The sequence below is a fragment of the Thunnus albacares genome, chromosome 22 (genome assembly GCF_914725855.1).
Source record: "Thunnus albacares chromosome 22, fThuAlb1.1, whole genome shotgun sequence".
In the NCBI taxonomy this organism is placed as follows: Eukaryota; Metazoa; Chordata; class Actinopteri; order Scombriformes; family Scombridae; genus Thunnus; species Thunnus albacares.
The window spans coordinates 4,938,222-4,963,455 of NC_058127.1; the positions used below are offsets into that span (position 1 = coordinate 4,938,222).

A 25,234-nucleotide genomic window follows, 5' to 3' on the forward strand; every position below is an offset into this window, starting at 1 on the left:
TAAATGGGTAATTAATAGTAAAGATGGTGGTAATCATATTAATTAATATTTCTGGTCTGGTTAAAGTTATTTATTAATGATACCGTATCTTATAAATGTATTGTTATTTATATCCGTTCCTTCAAAAATCAGTATTGTTTAGTTAAATATTGAACTAACTGGTTTGTTTTCTTTGAAGTTGTCATTCTCGCGACATCTTGTGGCTCTAGATGGGCAACGCAACCGTTAGGACAACCAACTCTCGCGATACTTGTTCTCGTTCCAAAGGTTTACCGCAGCCCCACTAGTGTTTCCACTCAAAACAAACTGCGGTCGGAAATGTTGGTCATGATGTTAGAAACCTGCTTTTTCTCCCGGTAAGAGACTTTGACATGCTGTTATTCGTGTTAAAATGTTAGATTTTATTCACTTTATTTCATATGAAGCAACTAAAGTCAAATTCAATGTTATTTTTGGAAGGTTTTTCGCTCGAGTCAACGAACTAACGTTAATGCATCTAAGTTACTGTAACTTAGGTGACTAATTGTTCACTTAATGTAACTAATGTACAAGCGTATTTACTCACTACTGTAAATTAAAGTAAGTAATCTTGAGGTACTTGTACTTTACTTGAGTATTTCCATGTGATGCTACTTTATACTTCCACTCCACTACATTTCAGAGGGAAATATTATACTTTCTACTCCACTACATTTATTTGACAGCTTTAGTTACTTTTCAGATGAAGATTTGACACAATGGATAATATAACAAGCTTTTAAAATACAACATATTGTTACAGATGAAAGTCAGGGTCACATTTCACATGTCTATGAGTTGTTAACAGCTCCACCAAATAGTGATTTTTCCCTCCAAACTTCTCACATGCTTTCATTTCAATAAATGTTCAAATGGTCCAATATTTCAGCAAAAATCAAAGATTAGAGAAAAAGTCTAAAAGCTGTATTTCAGAACTTTGTTTTTTCTTCTTTCCTCTCCCATTAATCATCTCACGACCCCTCAGATTTATCTGCTGACCCTTTGGAGGGGCCCGACCCCTTGGTTGGGAACCACTGGACTAAACTAGCTAACTGTATATAAAGTAGTGTAAACTAGCTCCACCTCCAGCAGCTACAACAGTAACATGCTGCTCTAACACTGATGCTTCACTATTAATAATCTAATGATGTCATATATAATAATATATCAGTCAGAGGGACCAAACCACTACTTTTACTGCAATACTTTAACTACATCAAGCTCATAATACTTATGTACTTTTACTGCAATACTTGAACTACATCAAGCTCATAATACTTATGTACTTTTACTGCAATACTTGAACTACATCAAGCTCATAATACTTATGTACTTTTACTGCAATACTTTAACTACATCAAGCTCATAATACTTATGTACTTTTACTGCAATACTTTAACTACATCAAGCTCATAATACTTATGTACTTTTACTGCAATACTTTAACTACATCAAGCTCATAATACTTATGTACTTTTACTGCAATACTTTAACTACATCAAGCTCATAATACTTATGTACTTTTACTGCAATACTTTAACTACATCAAGCTCATAATACTTATGTACTTTTACTGCAATACTTTAACTACATCAAGCTCATAATACTTATGTGCTTTTAAGTAGGATTGTTCATTCTTTTACTTGTAATGGAGTATTTTTACATTGTTGTATTGGTAAGTAACAGATCTGAATACTTCTTCTACTGTATATTTGTTGTCTATGTTCACTTCTCAGCTATTGTAATCATCACCAATATTATATAGTTAAAACAGCAACACAATATGCTCATAATTATGTTATACACAGAGAAGATGCAATGATAGACGCCAAAATATATATATATATATATGTATATATATATATATATATATAGTCATTTACATATTCATGGTTCTCTTTGTATTTGTATTTATTTAGACAGTGATGAACATCACACCCTGATGAAGATGATGATGATGGTGACAGAAAACAGTTGATGTGTTGTGAGGAGGAGGAGGAGGAGGAGGATGAAGTTGAGGGCGAACCGCAAGCAGCTGCTGTTTCTATCCAGAGAAACATCTGGAAACTTCCAGAAAGAAGGAACGCTGCAAGTTGGACGACAGGAGAAGAGAGGTCTGATTCTTTTCTCCTCCGTTCTGTTTCTTTTTTCTCGTCTTCTGTTCGGTTCCTTTCTGTTCTCTCATGTTCTGTCTCCCTCTCTTCTCTTTCCCTCCTCCCTCTCTCTCTCTCAGCTGCCTTGCTCAGCGACTCCTCGGCAGCCGTCTTTATCTATTTCCATTGCCTGACTCACTCTGACTTTACTTCCCGGAACGTCTGTGTGTCCAACAGTAGAATTACTTCCTGTATGTTTAAAAAACATGTTAAACAGAGTTTAACAGGGCATTAAATATGTTTTTCTGAGCCAATGCTTTTATCTTCTCAGCTCTCACTGACAGGTTTTGTCGGCTGAGGGGAAACCTGCTGTTCATCATGAAGAAACAGGTGAGAGACGGAGAGACGGGAACGAGTTTCTTCTACTTTAATCTGAACATGAGAGAAATATTAACCCTAAATGTGTGTGTGCAGGATGGTGAGCTAGAAGAGGTGTTGCTGTTGGAGAGATGCGAGGTTTTGAAGCTTCCAGAGGATGACAGACGACTGGCTGTCAGTACGTAACACACACACACACACACACACACACACACACACACACACACACACACACACACACACTTTTAATTATCAGTTAGTCTACCGATTGTTTTCTGTATTAATTATTTGGTTTATAATGTCCAGAAAACAGTGAAAATTATCTGTCAGAGTTTCCTAAAGTGTGATACAATACAATACGATCAACAGCTAGGGGTAATTTGTTTGGTGCATCTTGTACACACAACACAATAACATACAAACAAACAAGTAAATAATACAATATTCAACACACAAAAGGAATCAAATACACCAGCGAGCTGTATGTTGAATAAGAATCCATAAATACGATCGATAAATAAGCTTGATAAACAAAATAAAAAGATCAGATAAAGACAACAGTGATGATGGTGGCGACGCCTGTTTAGTTCAACCAACAGTCCAAAATCCAAAAATAAAGATTTTTAATCACATAAGATGTAAGAAAAACAACAAATCCTCACAAATGACAAGCTGGAACAGGGGAATTTTTTTCATTTTTACCTTAAATAATGACTTAAAAGTGAATCAGTTATCAAAATAGTTGCAGATTATTTTTCTTTTCTACGGTTATTTATGCTCACAGTTAAGTAAAAGCAGTAAAATGTGTGTATTCAGGCTTTGAGAGCGGCGACCCTCCTGTGCTGCTGCAGTTTAGCAGCTGTTCAGATTGTGAGTCCTGGCTGGCGGCACTGAGGGACGCCAACACTGACACACTGAGGCGACGCATCACGCAGCTCTACGCACTCATAAACAAACACGCACGACTGCACGACGCGCCGGAGGAGACAGAAAGGCTGGAAGACGATGGAAGAGCAGGTGAGTGTTTATCATTTAAAACATATTTAAAGTATTATTAAAGCCCCAAACTGCATTTTTTACCATGTTAATTGCTGTTATATCCACATATATAACCAAAGAGTTCACCAGCAGATCATTAGTTTTCTTCTTTCATTAAGAATTTAGGTTTAGTTGTCATCCAGTGTTATTATTTTACTTTAATACCTGAATTTGGGAGTGATGGCGGGTTTAAATCCCTCAGCAAACTTGAGTCGATTGAGCCATTTTGCCTCTAACTTTCCCAACCTGTAAAAACTCAGAAGGACAAAGTGAAAAGTCTTTGTCAGCTGTAGATAAGAGTTAATAAGTTAGCAGATGACAGCGTTAACAACAGCAACACTCGTTAAATATATGACTTTTTCAGCATAAATGTTCATCCCTGATCTTGGAAACTGTAAAAAAAGAAAGGTAAAAGGGGGAAATCCACTGAATTTCCACATGGGGTGTTTCCAGATGTTGGGGAGAACTGCTGCAATCTGGAAACAAAAGTAGTATAAAGCTGTTTGTGACTCAATCACAGGGAGGGAGCCGTGTGAAGTCTGATAAATTACCTGATGGAAACTCTGTCATCTTGTGGTTTTGTAAAGTTACTGAAAAGTACCTTAACCCTTTCATGCATGAATTATGATAACCTCAGTCAGGATGTTTCTATTCCTCTTTAGGCATGAAAAAAAATACATTTTTTTTAAACACGCATTTTTCAAGGAGTTTGTCCAACTTAGTGGACAGATGATTAATTGTCATTTTCTTCCAACATAAAATCAATACTTGGAAATTTTAACAGTTGTATTACTCCTTAGTTGTGACTTGATGTTACAAAATTTTATTTACCTGTGAGGGTCTATTACTATAGAAGGATTGGCAAGATATCCCTGAGCGGTTGAGTATTTCCGGCCGGCAGGCGGCCATCTTGGTTGTGAGAAATTTGTGTTGCACTTACAAAGGCTGGCCAATGGATGGCAGCGTATGGGATGACACACTAGAGTCCACTGTGTTGGCTGATGTGCAACTATACCATTAAAACACCATGCATATATAAGAAAATGGCTTTTGAACAGTTGTCCACTGTAGTGACCACTATAAATGAAAGGGTTAAATGTAGAGAAAAAAACACCACACGCTTAATTTCAGATTTCAAAACTTTACATCGATCTTTGTTGAAGTAAACACACAAAACAAGAAAAGCTACTTCCAGAGAAAGCAGCCCTGAGCAGAGCTGAGGTTTCTTGATGTCGGCGTCTCTGAGACTCACCAACCAGGACGTGAAACAACAAGATATACAGTTTATATATTTATAGTTTATATATGAGCTCAACAGATGAGGCAAATGATGGCAAACGCCTGGGTTAAGTCCAGAATCAGCAGCCTGGATTAGCGGTCATGACAGTTTTGAATTCAAACCACTATTATTGAAAGATAACAGATATTATTTTACATCATTGTAATGTGAAAACAGTAAGACTCCAGTTTTAATGACATGATATTAAAAAGTAAAGCTGTAATGTATGACAGGACAACATCGTCACCTGATTGGCAGGTTTACACTCAAGAAAATGAACATTTTGCATATTACTAAAAGTGATGATCATATGTGACCTGTGGTTCAAGTTAATCTTACACGTATTTATTTATTAAATGTCTTAAATGTCTTGGGTTTAAAGGGGACATATGCTGCGTTTTGTGGTTTTTACACTGTTACGATATCGGATGTTAAACAGGGTCAAAGTTCCAAATCTTGAGGTGAACATTCATAGAAATGCTCCCTGCAAGTCAAAATCCAGGGCTTCAACCTGCTCTGAACGCTTTGTTAGCAAAATTACCTTCACTTCCTCCTTGTGATGACGTTAAATTGGTCACACATGCCCACAAATGGCTGTCCGTATTGTAGTCATTCTTGCTAAAGTTGTTCTGTTTTCCACTCTAATATTTCAGATCCAGCTCCAAAATGTACAGATGTATTTGAGTTTATATTTTGAGTGAAGAACGAGAAAAAGAAGTGAAATCCTGCTACTATAGTTTGCTTACGTAGCCTCCTGAGCTGGAGTAAGCTTCCTGAAGCTGACCAATCAGAACAGAGTGGGCTCATCAGGAGGCGGGGCCTTAAAGAGACAGGAGCTAAAACGGCCTGTTTCAGACAGAGGCTGAACTGAGGGGCTGCATGAAGGACCAGTAGAAGATAAATAAGGAGTTTTTAACTGGAAATCATGCAACGATATTCCAGTAGAGCCCCAGAATATTAATATAGAGCTGGAAATGTGCTGAATATGTGTCCTTTAATATAGCTGAGTTTGTGGTTTTGATGTCCACTGAGTGATGTAATGTTGTTTTGTGGCCACAAGGTGGAGCCGCACCTGCTGCTAAAGTCTCTCCACTGCACCTGACTGTCGGTATGTAACACACACACACACATAAACACACACAAACACACACAAACACACACAAACACACACAAACACACACAAACACACTGCTGTTTCATCACATTCCTTTCTTTCCCTTTCTCTCAGAGTGTCGAGGTGTTGTTGCCGTGGCAGCCAGAGTTCAGGTTCAAGTGTGTGTGATCGACATGCACACCCACACACTCAGGAAACACTGCTGCACCGAGATAGCGGAGGTACTCGCGCACACACACACACACACACACACAAACACACACTTTATAACACACTTATCAGGCTGTATTTGAAAGTGTGTGCGTGTGTTTCAGGGACCGGATGACTCTGTGTTTCGAACATCTGTGTGTTTCCGTGGCGACTACCCTCTCGACCATAACAGCAGGATCAAAGTCAACGTTTACAATGCGGAGGAGCCGATGACACACACTACAGTAAGTGTGTATGTATGTGTGTGTGTGTGTTTCTGTATAGTTTTGTATGTGTGTTTAGATGTGTCAGAGTGCGTGTGTGTGTGTGTTTAAGAGGATTAGGGCAGAGGATGTGTACATGTGTAACACCACTGGTGGTAGCTTTTCAACACACACACACACACACACACACAGAGAGAGAGAGAGAGAGGGAGGCGGTTGGGAGGGTGAAACGAGGACGGCCACAGTGAGGAAAGTGAGATTTTTAGATGAATAGATGTTTCCGTTTTTTCGGGCTTTTTTCTCTTTTTCCGTTCTGCCAAACTCAACGCCGACCGGCCCACCAGGCGCTCCGCTAATCTGCATATTACCCATGATGCCGATGGGTTTTTTTTAATCTCGTCAGCCATCACGAAAGAGGAGGAGGAGGAGGAGGAGGAAGAGGAGGGGGGGAAGAGGAGGAGGTGATAGAGAGACCGGAGAGACACTCTGCCCGATGTGTGTGTTCGTCTTTTCAGCTGAGATAAAGAGACATAAAATCACACAGAAACAGCAGACGAGGAAACCGAAGAGGGATTTTAAGTCGATTTTTCACGACTGACTGACGGATTTCCTCCTGTTTCTGGGTTAATGGACGCTCTCTGCTCTTCTTCCTCTTCATCTCTATTTAATTTTCTCTGTTTTTTTTTTTTTATTTTAATGTCTGTAAATGCATCATGTGGCAGGAAGAGAAGAGAAATAGTCTCTTAGCTGCTGCTGCTGCTGCTTCACAGTCAGTCAGTTATTTGTCTCTATGATGCTGAATTCAATAGTACAGTAAGCTTTAATTTCAATGATGCATTCAGGTACAAGTGGGAAAGTGTCGGAGTTATTGTAGTTACTCAGATTGCAACGAGTAACTTTGCTCAGAAAACTCAAATTTCAGTAGAAACTTCAGTACTTTTTGGTATCGACTGAAAATTTGCTTGTAAAATATCAAAAACTGCCAAAGAATATCAGGTCAGATTCATAGTTTAATTAAATTATTCTTCAGTCAGACAGTTTAAGATTGTTTTATGGTCAAAGTTCTTGTAGTGCAGCTTGTGTTTTGATTAAAATATATTAGATATAATCTGTTTTCTTCTATATTGGCACCAAAACTACAGTATCATATTGGCAATAATATCAAAATACAAAGTCCTATTAATTGTCTTTGTTTTCAAGAATTTAGTTTTTTGGTTTTTTTTTTTTACATAGAAAGCAACCAGCAGAAGGAGATCACAGGCCAGAGGTCAGAGGTCACAGCATCCTGACGACAGACAGGATAAAACCCTGAAAAATATCAGGACTTTTAGAGAGACAGGTGGATAAAATGTTATTTGTATACAAGAATAAAGACGTCAAAGAATAATTTCTCAGTTGGAATTTCTTGTATTTAAAAGCACAGCTGCACTTTGTAGGAAAGATTTAAATTATACAGATAACTTGATACTATTTAAAGCTCTTTGACACTTTAGTAGCTCAATAAATGTTCTTGATAGTATTAAATAAACACTTTATATTGTAACTTTTTACTATTTTTACTCTGGTAGGTGAGCGTGCAGCAGAGAGTGAGACACGTTTAAGTTTTTGTTTTCGGGGTGAAGAAGTGGACATCAGCTGGTAATTAAAGTCTCCGGCTGATGTAAGAAAACAGGAAGTACAAACGAGCAGGAAGTAAACAAAGAAGAAGAGCAGAAACAGATAGGAAGAAGAAGGGGTTGTTGTTGTCGTTTCTTTTTTTTCTGGGGGATGCAGAGACAGATGATGAAGTGTTTCTGTCCATCAAGAGACAACAGCTCCTCTGCTGGACAGGTAGGGGAGTGCACACACACACACATACACACACACACACACACACACACACACACACACACACACACACACACAAACACACAGACTGAAAATATGACAGAATTGTTTGAGTTGTCAGTTTAGTTTGTGTTTGTTTCTGGATTTAATGGGGATTAGCTTGTAATCTTAAAAGCCTCTTGTTTTTATCCAGGAACTCAATGATTAGCTCAGTGTGTGTTTGTGTGTGTGTGTGTGTGTGTGTGTGTGTGTGTTTGTGTGTGTGTGTGTTATTGCTTAAAACCACAGTTGCAAACTAGGAAATGTAGCAACAGTTTGCTAATAATGTCTCAATATCCTGTTTGTTTGTTTCTGTCTGTTGCTCTCTCTGTTAGTGGTTCTGTTTTCAGCGACTTTTCAAGAATTTGCATTTATTGCTTCCAGGCAGCCGTTCGTTTCAGTGCCGAAGTAGTCGATTCATCAATTAATGAATAAACAACCAACCACTTAAATAATAAAACGTGTTAGTTCCAGTTTTTTCAAATTTTATAAACCAACGGTTAACTGAAAATTAACTGCAGCTGTAATTGTTCTCACTTTGTGTGAAAATCAAACTGTAAAGACCTGAAACTCACTGCAGATGAATAAACCATCATTACTATGTTTAGTCAGCTTTCAGTCAGCTGACAAACAGCATTAAAAAAAAAAAAACCCCTCCAAAATAACCATCTTGCATCGTCACAAAGTTCATGTTTAGTTCTCTTTCAACATAGTTCATCAGTATTTTGCTTGTCAGTGTGTCAAGTGTCAATTTTTGGACTTCCTTGATCCTTCCAGATATCACTTCTTAGTCATAGACTTGTTTTAAATGCAACTGTTCTCTACATCCACATGTCTCTGGCTACCATTATATATAGAAATTCATACAAATTCTTCGGAATTTTTGGACAGCAGACTCATCATTCAAGATTCATAGTCAGCCTAGTTAGTCAACATCTAACTAGGTTTATTGTCTTACCTAAAACTGTTATTCAGTCAACTTTTATGGCTGCTAAGTTGGGCTGTAATCAACCAAAGAAAATTTTGGTCGACCAAAATCATAAATAATCTTCAATTAATCGATTAGTCGAACATTTTTCCATTCTCTATTTCTCTGTTTAGCGTCTTCAGGTTATGCTAACCCATTGTTGCTAACTTTGGAGCTAACCCCCTTCACTTTTCCAGCACTTGGGGAAACAACAGACTTTTTAGCATTTATTAACTGACACACTGTAGTCTGTACTGTACATTTACTGCCAGACTGACAACTTACTACTAACCTTTTCCTCTGCCCCGCTCGTATCCACCGTCACTTTCTAGCAGCTCGCTCTTTCCCACTCGCTACGCAAACATACTAATGTTAAGCACTGTCCTATTCCTGAACAGTTACACTACCGATAGTGTCTCAGGCAACAGCAGTTGACTCACGTACCGAACTCAACTCCCAAACGCTATTGATTTCCGAATGAATGGATATTTGGTGTTAATTTTGGCATTAAAAATATTTTTTTGGTTTAGTTGGACGAGAGCATATCAACCAACTAACCGACCAGTCGACCGGGAGACTACAGCCCTACTGCTGAGATATTCTCTGCTGTTACGCTTCCCTTATTATCACTTCAACAAGTAAACCCTGCTAATCACAGTGCGTTACACTTCATCACTGACAGATTTCATACTCATCACTGCTCTCTGTATCACAAAGTTTGATAGATTATTTCATTATTGACAGGATCACGATCTATAAAACTCTACTGCTAAAGCTTCCAAACTACCTCATATCAATAAACTCATATATGCCTCATGTACGCACTAATCTTGGCTAATTAGTTTCTCTAATAATCGGCCAACAACCCAAAGATATTTAGTTTATTGTCACAGAACACTGAAGAAGCCAGAAGAAGAAGCTGGAACCAAAGAAGTTTGGCTTTTTTTTTTCTCAAAACGATTATCGGAATAGGTTGTGATTCATTTTCTCCTGATTGACTAATCGGTTAATCAGCTCTAAAATAATAATCCACAAACTGCCCTCAGACTAAATTCTTTCTCTGTTTATGACTGTAAATGTTTCTCTGGAAAAACAGATCTTGATCTCTGAAAAATTATATTCTCTTAAATATTCATCTGATGATTCAAATCCTCCATTATTATCATTCGACAGGAATAGAATACAGTAGAATCAAATGGGAATACAAGAATGAAAAACATTAAAAAAATATCAAGAAACAACTTTTAGATTTCATTTTATTTCATATATTTAGTTTTACTTCCAAGTAAATGTACTGTTCATAGGTGTGTGTGTGTGTGTGTGTGTGTGAATGTTTCAGCGTGTGTTGGATGATTTGAGTGCTTTCGCTCGTCAAGGTAATCCTCTGAGCTTCTGATTATCGTCATAGCAACAGAGTGATTTTAATGCCGTTGCAATGAGGACTTTTGGTACATGGCCTTGACCTTCTAGTGACAAGTGTGTGTGTGTGTGTGTGTGGATGCCAGACAGAATGGGCCATTTATTAATTAATATTACAGTACATTAGGAAGCAGCTTAAAACAGTGCAACAGGCCTTTATGTAACTTTGAGCACAACACGTCCTGCATATAATTCAGGGCTGTTTAGGAAATGATGAGCTAAAACTTAGAGAGCAAAAATACTGCAGATTTTCAAACAAGATGAGGTTTCAACCAGCAGAAACCAATCTCTAACCAAAGGGAAGAAGTTGAGGCTGCATGAAAGACTTTAGGTACATCCAGTCGGGTAGTTAACTAAATAAAGTCATCAAAGCTAACCCTAACCCTAACCCTAACCCTAATCTCTAACCCTAACCCTAACCCTAACCCTAACCCTAATCTCTAACCCTAATCTCTAACCCTAACCCTAACCCTAACCCTAATCTCTAACCCTAACCCTAACCCTAACCCTAATCTCTAACCCTAACCCTAACCCTAACCCTAATCTCTAACCCTAATCTCGAACCATAACCCTAATCTCTAACCAAAGGGAGGAAGTTGAGGCTGCATGAAGACTTTAAGTACATCCAGTTGGGTAGTTAACTAAATAAAGTCATCATTCCTTATAATATCAACGTCAACAACTTGAACAGGTTTCTACTTTTTTCATCCCTCCTCTTCATGCTGCACATTAAAATATCTCACGCTCTGTCTCTCTCTCTTTAAATCTTCGAGCTTGTGTGGCTTGAATGATAATGATATTGATATTGAATGATATCGAGGGCAAAATCTTCAGTCAGACATCGGGGGGGGGGGGGGATCAAGTAGGTTTGAGGTTTTAGGCTTATCTCTGACTTTTAGCTACTTAAATAAAAATGTCTGAGAGCTCTGATGGAGCTCAGGATTCATCCGTAGGGGCTGTTTTATTACAGACAATTCCACCGTATAAACCTGAATCTGTGCATAACAGCTGATCTGTATAGATGTGTAGCAGAACACAGAGCGTCAATTCGTTTCAGCTGCTGTGTGATGCTGCAGCCAGCTGTGGGCAACGAACAGAACATCGGTACTGATGTTTCTGCAAAATCCTGGATACATTCATTGACACCTGAACAACATTATTGTAAGATTCAGACATTAACACGTTTCAGACCTGCCTGAGTCACATTAATTAATAGCTGTAGTCTATTCTGAGGGACATATCAGCAGATTATGTTATAGATGCGAAATACTAGAAAAAAGCAAAACACATGAAAATTGTCTTGTGATTGTGGAGAGCTCTGTTAATTAAAGACATGCAATTTTATGCTCTCTGCAGTTTTCATTATGGACCGATCTGTGTGCTGCAATGTGGAGAAAAACCTGAAACACTGGAGATCGCTCTGCTCACTCAAACAGATGCAAAATGGGCAAAAAAAGGGCAAATTGCACTCAGCTGCAAAACTTTATGGGGGTGTTCGCGCCGTCGTATCTTGAACAAAACATATTTTGTGAATAGGACCTTAAAACGGGGCAGATTACGGTGCTATTAGCAGGCGCAATCCATTCTTACAGTACAGAGCCTCCATTCAGGAAAAGGTGGGCGATGCATTAATATACAGGTACTATCATTGTTTTTTAATGAGTATACTGTAGATGTCATTAAGGGTTTGTTAAAAAACTTAGTCTCATATCTGCATCAAAGTTAAATGATGCAATTTAGCTGTATCATACCTCAAAAATATGTCAGTATTTCATCATGTACATCCGTGTTTGTGCATTGATGTTGACAGAAACCTCCAGCCTCCAAAGCAAGTCAGGAACATTTTGCCCAGAACTGAGCTACTTATGGCAGTACATCCTACTCAAGCTGTTTACACAGATGTTTCAGTCAAAACCTTTTTAGGTTATACAGGGTGCAGGTCTTTGAGTCCTAACTCTACCTTGGACACTAACCTCAGGGCAAAGTCCCCCTGGCTTTCCGCCAAGCAGAAATGTAAAAACACATCACTTCCTGTGCATTTCTCTCAAACAACAAGTGAGAAACCACCTATGAATTCAAATATAGCTTCGATCACTGCTTGGTTAGAACAATACAAACCTACAGAAAGTGTTAAAACAGACTCTCTCTCTCTCTCTCTCTCTCTCTTAGAGGAGCTTTCTAGGTTTCACCTCCTTCTCAATCAGAGATCTGCTCAGGTCGAAGGAGCCTCACATCTCTCTCAGCCTCAGGTAAACACACCTTCAGTTCTCCTGTATTCACCTGTTCTCATTCATGCATCATCAAAAGACACGTGTTTCCTTAAATTCTCTCTTCAACCTAACTTTATCAACATCCCACGTATTTTGTCTCCTATTTTAGTGTCACCTTGTCTCAGTCTATCCCTGAACATACTGTTACTCCTCAAAATCTAATTACCATTAAACTCAACTTAAAGTTTAAACTCAACTGAAACAAAAAACAAATCCTAAATCCACCTTAAAGTCATTTAAAATCCCCAACCACTCAAAAATGTTTTCACATCCTGGTCCAGTATTCGACTTACACAAGTGTGATGTGGAAACTTGAAGCCTAAAGTGCACTCAGAGTAGACTTTTTATGAAGTAAGAGACAAATATTGTGAAGCAGTTAGAAGTCTGAAATGAAATATATTTAGGCCTACATATTTACAGATTCTGGATTTGGGTTAGGGTTAGAGTTAGGGTTACCATATCAGACAAATTATTATTCAAAGAAAAGTGTTTTATATATATCTTGAAACATGTCTGGAGGAGATCTGTAAACTAATTTCAAGGTTTCTTTAAGTTTTACTGTACACACCTTTAACCACCATACATATTCGCTGTGCCACATTTTTTCATTTGCATTTTTTTTTCATTTTCATTTCATGTTAAAGAAACATTTGCAGGGAATGAAATGCATGTCACTAAGCCGTCACAGAGGTCCAGGAGTTGTCATCTGATTGGCTGTTGCCAGGATACCTGTAGCCAGAGGAGGAAGTGAGAAGGGTACAGTGTGGCTCCACCCCCGTAGAGAGTAGAAAATTGCAATCTCTTCCTGTTTTTAAATCACAATATCTTCAGAGAGAGAGCATTAGGCCACAGAGTAAGACAGGGAAAAAAAAGAAAGGACTGAAAGACACTAACAAAGAGGGAGAGAGTGAGTGGAAGAGAGGGTGAATGCCAGGTATAAGCAGGTAGTGTACAGAAGGTGTGTCATGGCATGTTGCATCCAGGTGTGTTTGATTACTAACACATACCAGGCACAGCTTGGCAGATCTTTGTGCAGCTGCTTGGTGTTTTTCACAGTTGGAGAGACATGTGAGCTTTGTCTTTCTGATTATTTTTTCTTTATGGTTTGCCTTTCTAATTATCTTTTTACATGAACATGTTAGCTTTGTCTAGCTAATTTAGTTATTTTATTCATGTTTAGCTTTGCTTTGTCAGTTATCTTGTTTTTAGTTAGCTTTGTCTTGCAAGCAAATGATCTTGTTTCTAGTTAACTTTATCTTGCAAGTTGATTATCATGTTTCTAGTTATCGTTGTCTTTCTAGTTATATTGTTTCCTGTTAACTTGTTTTTACTAGTTATCTTGTTTCTAGTCAACTGTCTTGCTAGTTTTCTTGTTTCTACTTAAGTTTATCTTGCTAGTTAGTTATCTTGTTTCTAGTCAACTTTAGCTTGCTTGTTAGTTATGTTGTTTCTAGTTAACTTTTTCTTGCAAGTTGATTATCATGTTTCTAGTTATCGTCTTGCTATTTATCTTGTTTCTAGTTAACTTTTTTTACTAGTTATCTTGTTTCTAGTCAAATGTCTTGCTAGTTTTCTTGTTTCTACTTAACTTAATCTTGCTAATTATCTTGTTTCTAGTTAGCTTTATCTTGCTAGTTTACCTTGTTTCTAGTCAACTTTAGCTTGCTCGCTAGTTATCTTGTTTCTAGTTAACTTTATCTTTCAAGTTAGTTATCTTGTTTCTTGTTAGCTTTATCTTGCTAGTTATTGTGTTACCAGTTAGCTTTTCTCATTAGTTATCTGGTCTTCTTTTCTTGTTAGTCGTCTTGCTTGCTATCTTGCTCCTGTTGTTATCTGCTTTTCGATTTAGCATTTTACTGCTAATTATCTTGTTTCTAGTCACCTTATTTATTGTTTATTTCCAGTTCAATTTGTGTTGCTAGTTATTTTGTTTGCAGTTAGATTTTTTTTGTTATCTTGTTTCTGGTTAACATTGTCTTTCTAGTTATCTTGTTCTTAGTTAACTTTGTCTTGCTAGTCATCTTATTTCTAGTTAGCTTTGTCTTGATAACTGCTTAGGCAGGCTAGCTTTGTCAGACTGACTGACTGATTCATTTTCAGCATAGTTTCTCTTCTAAGTAATCTTTTAAAAAAGTTGCATAAGCTATCTAGCTTTGTCTTGCTAGTTATCCCCAATATTTTTAAAAGCTGCATAAGATAGCCAGCTGTGTCTCACTAGTTATCTTTTATTTGGTTTGTTAACTTTTTGTGGTATTTATAGTTCCCTAATTATTCCCTAATTTATCCTGATAGTTATTTCTTTCTCAGAGAAGCCAGACATCTATCTTAGGTAGCTAGTAAGGTCGGGTTGGGTTAATAAGGTTGGGAATGGGTTGCCCTGACGTCTGTCAACTTTACCTGTATGCGAATTCTTTTCCTCAAGTTTAGTGTATTTTCGCCCTGCCAGTTTCCAAACATGGAACTGAACTGAGCTGAAAGATGGATAGGGAGAAGAAGTGAAAGGTCAGGAGAGTTTGTCTTAAATATATTTAATTAAATAACAGCAATTTACCACAGAGGATAATTTTTCTGCCCTCTTGAAGGTTAACCTCTTCCTTAACACTCACTTATTTTTATGTATGAACATCAAAAGTCTCTTTCTTTCTTCATCAGGACGATGGATGGAGTAAACGAGGTCGGGGAGGTGAAGGTGTCCCGTCTGCAGATGGAGGGAGAGAGCGACGATAAAACTCCTCCTGAACACAAGGTAAAGGAAGAAAAATACTGTACGTTGTTTTCCGTTTGTTCCCTTCACCCTCAACTGTCCTCTTGCTTATTGTACATGTTTAACATAGAAGTGTCACAATTCAATACTTTGCTCTGTGGTTATATTTAGGTTTAGTTGGGTTTCATTGATGTATATGTACAGTTGTGTCTTTTATCTCCATTTCACTCACTTTTTGCCTTCTGTCTCTCACTCCAGTGTCCTGCGCTGTGTGATTGTCTTCACGGCTCTGTCCACGACAGAGAAAACAGTCCAATGATGAGAGCGGGTGAGAAACATGCACACAGCAGTTTCGTACAACATTATATAGCCTATTGTAGAGGTTCAGATTAACATGTACATTTCTATGCCTTTATATGACTTTTTCCTCTTTATGTGTGTTCAGTGCTGTGTGCTCAGGTGTGTAAGGTGTACAGGTTTCAGACGGAGGATCAGAGGTGGCTGCTGGTCAGGGAACAGATGTCGGAAACGCCGCTTTCTTTCTCTTTACCCAAACAGCTTCTGAAAACGCTCATACACCAGCACACAAGCAGGTGTGTGTGTGTGTGTGTTACTATATTCAGTTCAACAAACTGAATCTGAGAGCTCTTTGTTGTCGTGCAGAAAGTGATCGGTTTGATTTTCCTACTTAAAAAATGATTTAATAAACTAAAGATAACTCTCTCTCAGGGTCCAAGAGGTGAAGGAGCTCGGTGACCTTTCACCTCACTGGGATGGGCTCCGCCATGATGTCATCAACCACTGCAACCATCTGCTTGGTTGTTATCAGGAAACACTCACCGAGCTTGACAAACTCTCAGGTGAGGTCAATTAAACGGCCACACAATCAGATTTTAGCTTTTACACAGATACTCATCATCCCTTAAAGGAATAGTTTGACATTTTAGGAAATATGCTTTTGTTTTCTTGTCAAGAGTTAGATGTCTGTCTCTCATGTCTGTACGGTAAATATGAAGCTACAGCCAGCTGCCGGTTAGCTTAGTGCAGCATAAAGACACAAACAGCTAGTGTGGCTCTGTCCAAAGGTAGTTAAATCCACCTAACAGCACCTCTGAAGCCAAATAATTATCATATCTCATATCATATCATGTCATGTTTTTTTTAAATCAGTGCAAAACCAAAGTGTAAAATTGATGCAGGACTATTTCTTGGCCAGGGGCAGAGATTTCCTGGAGTCCTGGAGTCATTATGAGGTTGACAGGCAACCAGTGTTGACTCCAGGAAGTCAAGCCCAAAACTATTCCTTTAAAAATATTGCCAATAGAATTGTTATTTTACCTTGTTGTATTGTCAGGGAATATTTTTCCCCCATTTTTTTAATCATGTTTTTCATTTTTCAAACAGTCTCGTCCTGTTTTAAGTCAAGCACCAGTAAGTCAGTCAGACACCTTCAGTTTGTTCCAACCAACCTGCACTCACAGAGGATGGAGGTCACCTGCCCAGGCAGCACAGGTACATTCAGGAGCTGTTTTTGTGTTGTTTTTTGTATTGTTTAGTCTTTTTTTCTCCTGCCTGATTTCACTTTCATTCATTTCTTTTTCTCCATTTTCCTTTTTTCTTCTGCATTGTATAGATGCCTTCATTATCTCATCTCTCTCTCTCCAGGTGTGTGGTATGACGTTATAACATTTGGTGCTCCAACTGATCACCATCAGGCCTTCAAACATGGAGGATTGAAGAGACTGCTCAACAAACACACAAACCACAGGGACAGGTGTGTGTCATTTAGAGGTTTCCTTTCACATAACATCTGTGAGACTTAATTAGTTTAGTGATCATTATTAATAATTTACAGATTAATTGATTAGATGCTGATATTTCTGGATTTTTATTCTCTTCTTCTGGTCTAATGAGAAACAAAAAAGCCTTTGTACTCCTCTCTCTCTTCTCTCTCCATTCATCCCTCCATCTGTGTTATACTGTGTATCTTTTCTATTCATACTCTCTTCCTCTCCATCCATCTCTTTATATTGTTGTCTGTTGGTTAATCTCTATAATCTCAGCTCTTTCAGGATTAGTGACGCCGCATTGCAGATTAACACACAAATACGTTGCATTTTGTTGAGTTATTTTGACTCAGTCTACATACAACAGCTATAAGATGAAAAAAGGAAAAGATAATGCTCTCAAATTGCCTTTTCGGTGAGAATTCAAGTCATATGTGGCTTGGATCCTATAGATTTTAGAGATATTGTTTAATATATTTGTTTTCTTGTCTAAAACTGCATGGTTTTCACAGATCTTAAAAGTAATACTCCACTCAAAATGTATGTTCAGAAACACTCCTGTACTGGAAAAGTTTACTCTTTCACAGCTTGGTTTCACAGTGGACATAATAGATTCCAACAATGATTTCATCCAAAAAAACCCTTTTGAATTTGTGTGTTCACACATGAAAAAACTTTTCACACAGCTTCGCTCACCTTTAACAACAGCTGGTTGACAGAACCATGATTGGATTTATTTCTGTTGAATTGTTTTGTCCTGCTGTGGCCTCTTCTATTATTCATCTGGTGTTAACATCATTTAAAGCAACATACCAGTGTTCCTGCAAGGTTCAACTCCATAACTACAAATCATGTGTACTTTACATTTCTGGAGATCATTTTCAAATGCATGCTGTACAGCTTTAGATTTTTTAAAATGTATTTTTCCTTCAGTTCCAGACAGACATTGGTTTCTGTTCCACAAATCCATTTGCAGACCTTCAAAACCTGCCAGTTTACACCGCTGCAACTTTTCCCTGCAACATTCTAAGTAATTTAAAGGTTAAATCATAGACTGTAAAAAATATGGACGTATCACCCATTGGTTTGTGGACTGCAGTTTTGAAGCCTCGAGTTGTTAGCGATTTCTCCATGGCTATCTTGGATTTCACCGTCGCCATGTTTGATTTTTGGAGCCAGAAGTAACCATATTTGTATGAGAGGGTGGAGCTGACCATAGTGCTAGCTGCTAGCTTGGTTAGCACAGTGCATTCATGACAATCTATGGTTAACAGCTATAATACTAATGTTAATGCTAATTTTCACTAGCCAAAAAGGGGCCTAAAACCATTAAAACAAAATATGCTTACTGGGAAAACTGAACATCTGACTCATTGGTGGGTCTTTTATTACAACCAAACGCTGAAACAATACTTTTTTTAGGTGACCAAAATGTTACAATTAACTTTCATGAACTGAAAACATGCTGTGAAATAGTAGCAGCTACACTTATATGCCATGGTTACATTACATAATCAATGTTGTCACCGTGGTAGTGACCGTGTGTCAGTTACAACATAGCCACGCCCTAAAGCATACGCTGCTTCAGTTTTGTAATCCTTCAGTGAACATCAGCAAGTTTTTGCTGGACTTTAATAGTTGTAACCCACAGAAGACAATCTACAAATGTGTACCATGATTATCAAATATTTCACTATCCACAAACATATATTTTTTTATTTGTGTTGTGTAAAGTCATATCCACAAAAATACAGAGTAATTTGCAAATATGCATAACTTACTAAACACGTATTTTAACGTACATAAAAATGACATAGGTTTTACAAATGTAAATAGTTTCACCCCAAAAATACACGTAAAGTAATATTTACGCATTTGTGGATTCATTTGTACATGTGAAACAGGTTTTGCACATTTGTGGATCGCTTCCTGTCAGTTTGTGGGCCATGTGACATTTGTGACTTCCCTGCTATTTGTTTGGATTTTTGTCCCATTTGTACTGCAGCAGAACTGTAGAAAAAAATCCACAAATGTGAGGTATGCAGTTACTAGCCACACCAGCAGGTGGTGACATTCCCGCACATGAGCTGACGGAACTACAGTCTGTACTGGAGGAAGGCTAAAACAAGAGTCTACCTAGCATCTGCAAAAAGGAGACAACAAGGAGAAGAACAGCAGCCTGGCTTCAATCACAAGGTGAAATACAAAGTGTCGTGATTCAAGATCGAGTTCATCATATTGTCATCTCCAGGTGAGTGTGCTGTGCTGTGCTTGCTTAATGATGTTACCTACAGTTTGCTAACTTAGTGTTAGCTGTGGTAGTTTTGTACAAGCTAGCTCATGTTAGATCATTTAGTTCAGGTAAGCAGCAATAGATGCTGACAACTGTAAACTTGCATGGCCTATGTTATTGTATGGCCAGTTTAGACCAAAGATTCACTTCAAGATGAGTTGAAACTAGCAGCTACATGCAATGCGCCAGTCTGCAATCTTCGGAAACCTGCCAGTTTACACTGCTGCAACTTTTCCCTGCAACATTCTAAGTAATTTAAAGGTTAAATCATAGACTGTAAAAAATATGGACGTATCACCCATTGGTTTGTGGACTGCAGTTTTGAAGCCTCGAGTTGTTAGCGATTTCTCCATGGCTATCTTGGATTTCACCGTCGCCATGTTTGATTTTTGGAGCCAGAAGTAACCATATTTGTATGAGAGGGTGGAGCTGACCATAGTGCTAGCTGCTAGCTTGGTTAGCACAGTGCATTCATGACAATCTATGGTTAACAGCTATAATACTAATGTTAATGCTAATTTTCACTAGCCAAAAAGGGGCCTAAAACCATTAAAACAAAATATGCTTACCGGGAAAACTGAGAATCTGACTCATTGGTGGGTCTTTTATTACAACCAAACGCTGAAACAATACTTTTTTTAGGCGACCAAAATGTTACAATTAACTTTCATGAACTGAAAACATGCTGTGAAATAGTAGCAGCTACACTTATATGCCATGGTTACATTACATAATCAATGTTGTCACCGTGGTAGTGACCGTGTGTCAGTTACAACATAGCCACGCCCTAAAGCATACGCTGCTTTATCGTCTATGAGACCATAAACTCATTAGGAAAGTGTTTACTGAGGCAATAAATCAAGAGAGAAGTAAGGTCATTTTCTCATACAATCGGACTTCTTTTTGCAGCCGGTGGAAACTTAGTTATTGTTTAAATATTTTAGAAATGAAATTTGCCATCCCTTTTTTTTCCCTCCCCGTCCTCTCAACATCCTGATCTCTCCTGTCCCAGATGTTACCATCAGTGGACTCCAAGCCAACATCAACACTGCATTGTGCTGCTGCTGATTTTTGACACTTCGACATGTGGACTGGAGGAGCCGGGAATGAAACCGCTGATCTTCCAAGTAGTGGATGACCCGGTCCACCTCCTGAGCCACAGTCACCCACATATGATACATTTGTAATCCATAATACATTAAACATTGCAACTCAAATACTAGTCTACTGCATATTGATTTACTTTTTATAACTGCAAATTAATACTACTTGATTAGAAGTCACTTTAAGTTTATTCAATCATAGTACTTAAAAGTGAACCACAATAAATTCAAAGTGCAATACTATTGTATTTATTTACATTATGCTTAGTAAAACAGATATTTGTATTACATACAAATATAGATCGTTAGATTGATAGATTGTCTATCAAGAGTATTTAAAGAAAACTTTGTAAAAGTGCATTCCAGTGTACTTATAGCATACTTTTACGTAAAATTATTATAGTGCGCATAAAGGTATTGCACTTGTACACTTTTTGGTATTAAAAAGTAATACACTCAATGAATACATTAAAGAATAACTATAAAGGTACTGTATATGAATGTACTTATTATAAGAGCAGTTAAATACAACTTGAAGAAAGTCAACTTTAAGACAGAACATTAAAACACAAAGTAAATACGCCTTTTTCCATATTTAAATTTAAAACAAAAAGTAATAATGTGCTTTAAATGCACTTTCGGCTGTTTACATTTTAAGTACACTTAAGTGTATTTTTAAATTTACAAGGGAAAAGTTGAGGATGAGTCAACAAACAACTTTTTTTTGTTGTTTTATTGTTTTTTTATTGTTGAAGCCAGGCTGCTGTCTTTCTCCTTGTCTCCTTGTTGCACATATCAGGTAGTCTCTTGTTCTTCAGTGTTCTTCCATCAGCTCATATGGGGGAATGTCACCACCTGCTGGTGTAACTAGTAACTGCACCTCATGTTTGTGGATTTTTTTCTACAGTTCTGCAGTACAAATGGGACAAAAATCAACAAAGAAATAGGAGGGAGGTCACAAATGTCACATGGCCCACAAACTGACAGGAAGCAATCTACAAATGTGCAAAACCCGTTTCACATGTACAAATGGATCCACAAACACATAAATGTTTGTAGAAGAAGTTATGTGTATTTTTTAATTGCTCTGTTTTTTTGTGGATATGACTTTACACAACACAAATAAAAAAAATACATGTTTGTGGATAGTGAAATATAATATATTGTGAATTTTGTGGGTTACAACTATTAAAGTCCAATAAAAACTTCCATGAACATCAAGTCGGCATTCGTCTCTGTCAAAGTTACTGCAGGTTTTTCTGTTATTTTAAAAGTATTATTTTCTATGAATATATCCAGCCATAAATTAAGTTTGATTTTAACACAGAACTACAAATGATAATTCATGTAATTGTAGGGATGGGAAAATATATTGAAATTTGATATATTGTGATACAAAACATGACTATACGTATAATTTTGTCTCTCTATACCAGCTACTTTTCACTGTGCTGCTATGATAACAGAGAAGAAGTCACAAGCCAGCCATTAGCAACTCTACATGATTCCTGTCACCCATTACGTACTTTAGGAAAAAAGGAAGGAAAATCCGTTACATGCAGCCGTTTTGCTGTGTTGTTTTGGTTGTTTGAGGGATGGAAGCATTGCTGTTGAGTGATTTGTAAGAAATGAATAGAAACCAATGGCTGCTTGAAATGGTAGGAAAAATACATCCTCTAATTTAAAACACATCAGCATAGTTTGAAGAATGGTTCGCTGTGATGTAAAGTATACAGGATTTGTAGAAAATGAGGTAAAACATAGAAAACCACTGGTACAGTCCTTTTAAACATGACCTGGAGCTGCTCACAGTTGATAGCAGTTCAACAGCTTTCATGAACACTCTTAAGTGAAGGTTTGTTTACAGTACACTTTATTCCTCTCTCTTCTCTCCAGCTCTATCTCTTACTCTCAGGAGGAAAGCTCCAGAGCGAGGGAGCTGCTGGCCAGCGTGGCCCAGCTGCAGCCTCTGGTCTTCGGGCTCGCTGAGGAGCTGCTGTCCGTCTCTCTGGAGCTGAACACCAGCCGGCTGCTGCAGGTCCTGGACAGCCTGGCTCAACAGGTGAGGAGGGCACAAACACATAAATAACACATTGTGCACAGACGGGTCAACATTAAGTCTTCACTTCTTCTTCCTCCCCCTCCTTCTCACCCAGACAGAGCAGTTTGTTCATGCGCTCAAAGACGAGCTGGTGAAAAACGCCCTGCTGGCTATCCACAAACAATACTCAGCCCACTGCAACAACAGCAGCCACGTCCACAGCAACGGGCTACTCTGTGACAACTCACCAGCCAATCAGGAGGGACGGCCTTCACTACATAAGGCGGAGTACGACGAGGAGGAGTGGGTAAGTTGGAGCGTGTGTGTGAAAGAGATCTCAACTCGCTTTAGACATTTTTGTTTTCATAAATGTGTGTGTTTGTGTAGGACAGGACGTGGGCGAATGTCGCCAAGAGCCTCAACTGCATCTTCGCCATGGTTGACCGGATAAAGGGACGAGAGGACCGCCCCCCGGAGATGACATCATCAGAGCAGCAGGAAGCCACGGGGGACACAAACTCTCAGAACACTGGTGGGACAATTATTTCAGGTTTCTGCACTTTTTAAACAAAGTCTACAAATAGTCAGAGCAGTTTATTTTTTTAACTGAAGTGTTGCTGTGCTAGAAAATATCTCGTCATCATGAAATCAGGAGTGAACAGATCATCAGTTCGTCCTTTACACACAAAATCTCAAGTTCAGTTGAATGAAACCTCAAAAAATGGTTCTTCTTCACTTCATTCTGGAGTTATTTTACTGATTAGCCTGATCGGATCGCAACACTTTTGATTTATTGATGAAAAATACAGCAGAGAAACTAAAGTTATGAACTTGTCTGTGTCCTCCAGCCTCCTCCTCTTCCCCCTCTACGCCCTCCTGGCAGGAGGAGCTGCTCCCCCTGGTGGTCACTCTCAGGGATTGTGTGCGCGAGGCGGTGGGGAAGGCCCGAGCCGCCATGACCTTTGTGGTCCTGCAGGGGGCGGTGGCTGCGACTATTGCCCAGGGGCCTGTGCAGCTCGTCCAGAGACGCCACGCCGTCTTCAGCCAGGCGGTGAGAGACAGAGAGAGAGATGCTGTGTGAATCAAGTCATTATTTTTATATTCATATTAAAATAATTAAAGGATCCAACAGTGTTTTGGTGTTTATAGAAATCACTGGTGTTTTCATCAGTGATGTTTTTGCCATTATATAGGGGTTCCAGCAGAGAAATATCCAACTTCTCTCTAGAAATGCAGTCAGTTCATTTTTAGTCTCAGCTCTATTTTGGGGTTTTCACCATGACTTATCAGAGGAGATAAGTTCCTTAGCTTTAAACTAATTAACTTAAACTCAATTCAGAATGTATTGGGGAAAAAAGTTTGTCCAGCAGGTGATCATCCAGGTGTTTGAGCGTCAGTGATGCTTGCGCTGCTCTGCTTCTGGGGTGACTTTTTCTTTACCACCTAATTGTGACTGATGGAGCCGTTTCTCTCTACTTTTCCCAACTTTCTTTTTTCCTCCAAGTTGTTTTTATTTCTCAAAATACACAGAATTTATAAGAGTGAGTTTATTTCAGCGTCTGGATCCTCTCTATTCATGACACTTCAGTCTGTAGAACAGACAAACATTGGTACCCTTCCACCTTGTTTCAAAAAAACTAAATTTTCTCTGCATTAAGTTGAAACTGATGGAAGTATGTGGTATCCATCATTCTTTATTTAACAGTGAATATAACTGAAAGTTTGCTTTTGATTTACAACTTAACATTTTATTTATTATCAGACCGAATGGATCAAATTCTGATCATGTAGAGTCGTTTCGCAGGGGTTGTCACACTCAAATAATATATCCACCATTTTACAGCCACTCCGTTTCCCATGATTGTGCAGGAAAAAAGGTTTTTGAGCCCCCGTCGGACCAGGAAGTTGTAAGTCCACGGTTTGGCCACTATGTCAAATTGGCTTCAAAGTCCAGCACACTTCCTAGGGGGCTTGGTTCCATGTGGGACCCCATCTTTTTTTTCAAAGTTTACTTCCACTACTTTGTAAGTGGACGAGCAGCAGAGATGAAAGCTGTCATTGTGAGCCAATGAAGTGCTACCAGGTCTCAACCACAATCCAGAACTCTTGTGTCCGGTGCTTTCTTCTCTCCACACAACACCCCATCACACACCAAGAAACACAACACAGAGTCCCAGGGTGTGTAGAGAGGCCTCAGCATGCGTGGGTTACATATACATGAAGGGAAGCAAAATATTGTTCCTCAGGGATGCTCTGGTACCTCCTGCTGGATGGTAGGAGGTTGAGGAGGCTGTGGCAGGAGTGGGTGGGGTCCTTCATGATGCTGAGGGCCCTGTGGGTACATTGTGCTTCATAAGTGTGTTGTATGGAGGGGAGAAAAGGAGAGAGGGACAGGATTTCAGGCCTAAGTCGGAAAAAGCCTATTTTTCTATGCAGATGACATCCCTCTCT

The 25,234-nt window shown here is 38.5% G+C and overlaps 1 protein-coding gene across 4 annotated transcripts in view; it reads left to right on the plus strand.

The window, feature by feature from the left end:
* Positions 1 to 248: 248 nt before the first annotated feature.
* Positions 249 to 25,234, plus strand: part of LOC122974075 (type II inositol 3,4-bisphosphate 4-phosphatase-like) — a 28,776-nt gene continuing 3,790 nt past the window's right edge. For 2 of the 4 annotated variants that reach the window (XM_044341946.1, XM_044341943.1), the window contains exons 1-19: positions 249 to 356; positions 1,938 to 2,132; positions 2,443 to 2,501; positions 2,586 to 2,667; positions 3,306 to 3,506; positions 5,867 to 5,914; positions 6,035 to 6,141; positions 6,235 to 6,354; positions 12,755 to 12,834; positions 15,508 to 15,601; positions 15,818 to 15,887; positions 16,005 to 16,152; positions 16,289 to 16,419; positions 16,964 to 17,071; positions 17,225 to 17,333; positions 22,639 to 22,804; positions 22,899 to 23,090; positions 23,171 to 23,333; positions 23,632 to 23,834. In XM_044341946.1, coding sequence (XP_044197881.1) covers positions 2,027 to 2,132; positions 2,443 to 2,501; positions 2,586 to 2,667; positions 3,306 to 3,506; positions 5,867 to 5,914; positions 6,035 to 6,141; positions 6,235 to 6,354; positions 12,755 to 12,834; positions 15,508 to 15,601; positions 15,818 to 15,887; positions 16,005 to 16,152; positions 16,289 to 16,419; positions 16,964 to 17,071; positions 17,225 to 17,333; positions 22,639 to 22,804; positions 22,899 to 23,090; positions 23,171 to 23,333; positions 23,632 to 23,834 — 2,187 coding nt within the window. In that variant the 5' untranslated portion in view covers positions 249 to 356; positions 1,938 to 2,026. Of the gene's footprint in view, positions 357 to 1,937; positions 2,133 to 2,442; positions 2,502 to 2,585; positions 2,668 to 3,305; positions 3,507 to 5,866; positions 5,915 to 6,034; positions 6,142 to 6,234; positions 6,355 to 7,994; positions 8,164 to 12,754; positions 12,835 to 15,507; positions 15,602 to 15,817; positions 15,888 to 16,004; positions 16,153 to 16,288; positions 16,420 to 16,963; positions 17,072 to 17,224; positions 17,334 to 22,638; positions 22,805 to 22,898; positions 23,091 to 23,170; positions 23,334 to 23,631; positions 23,835 to 25,234 lie in introns of those variants that run through there. The other 2 variants (XM_044341944.1, XM_044341947.1) reach the window with 2 other exon arrangements.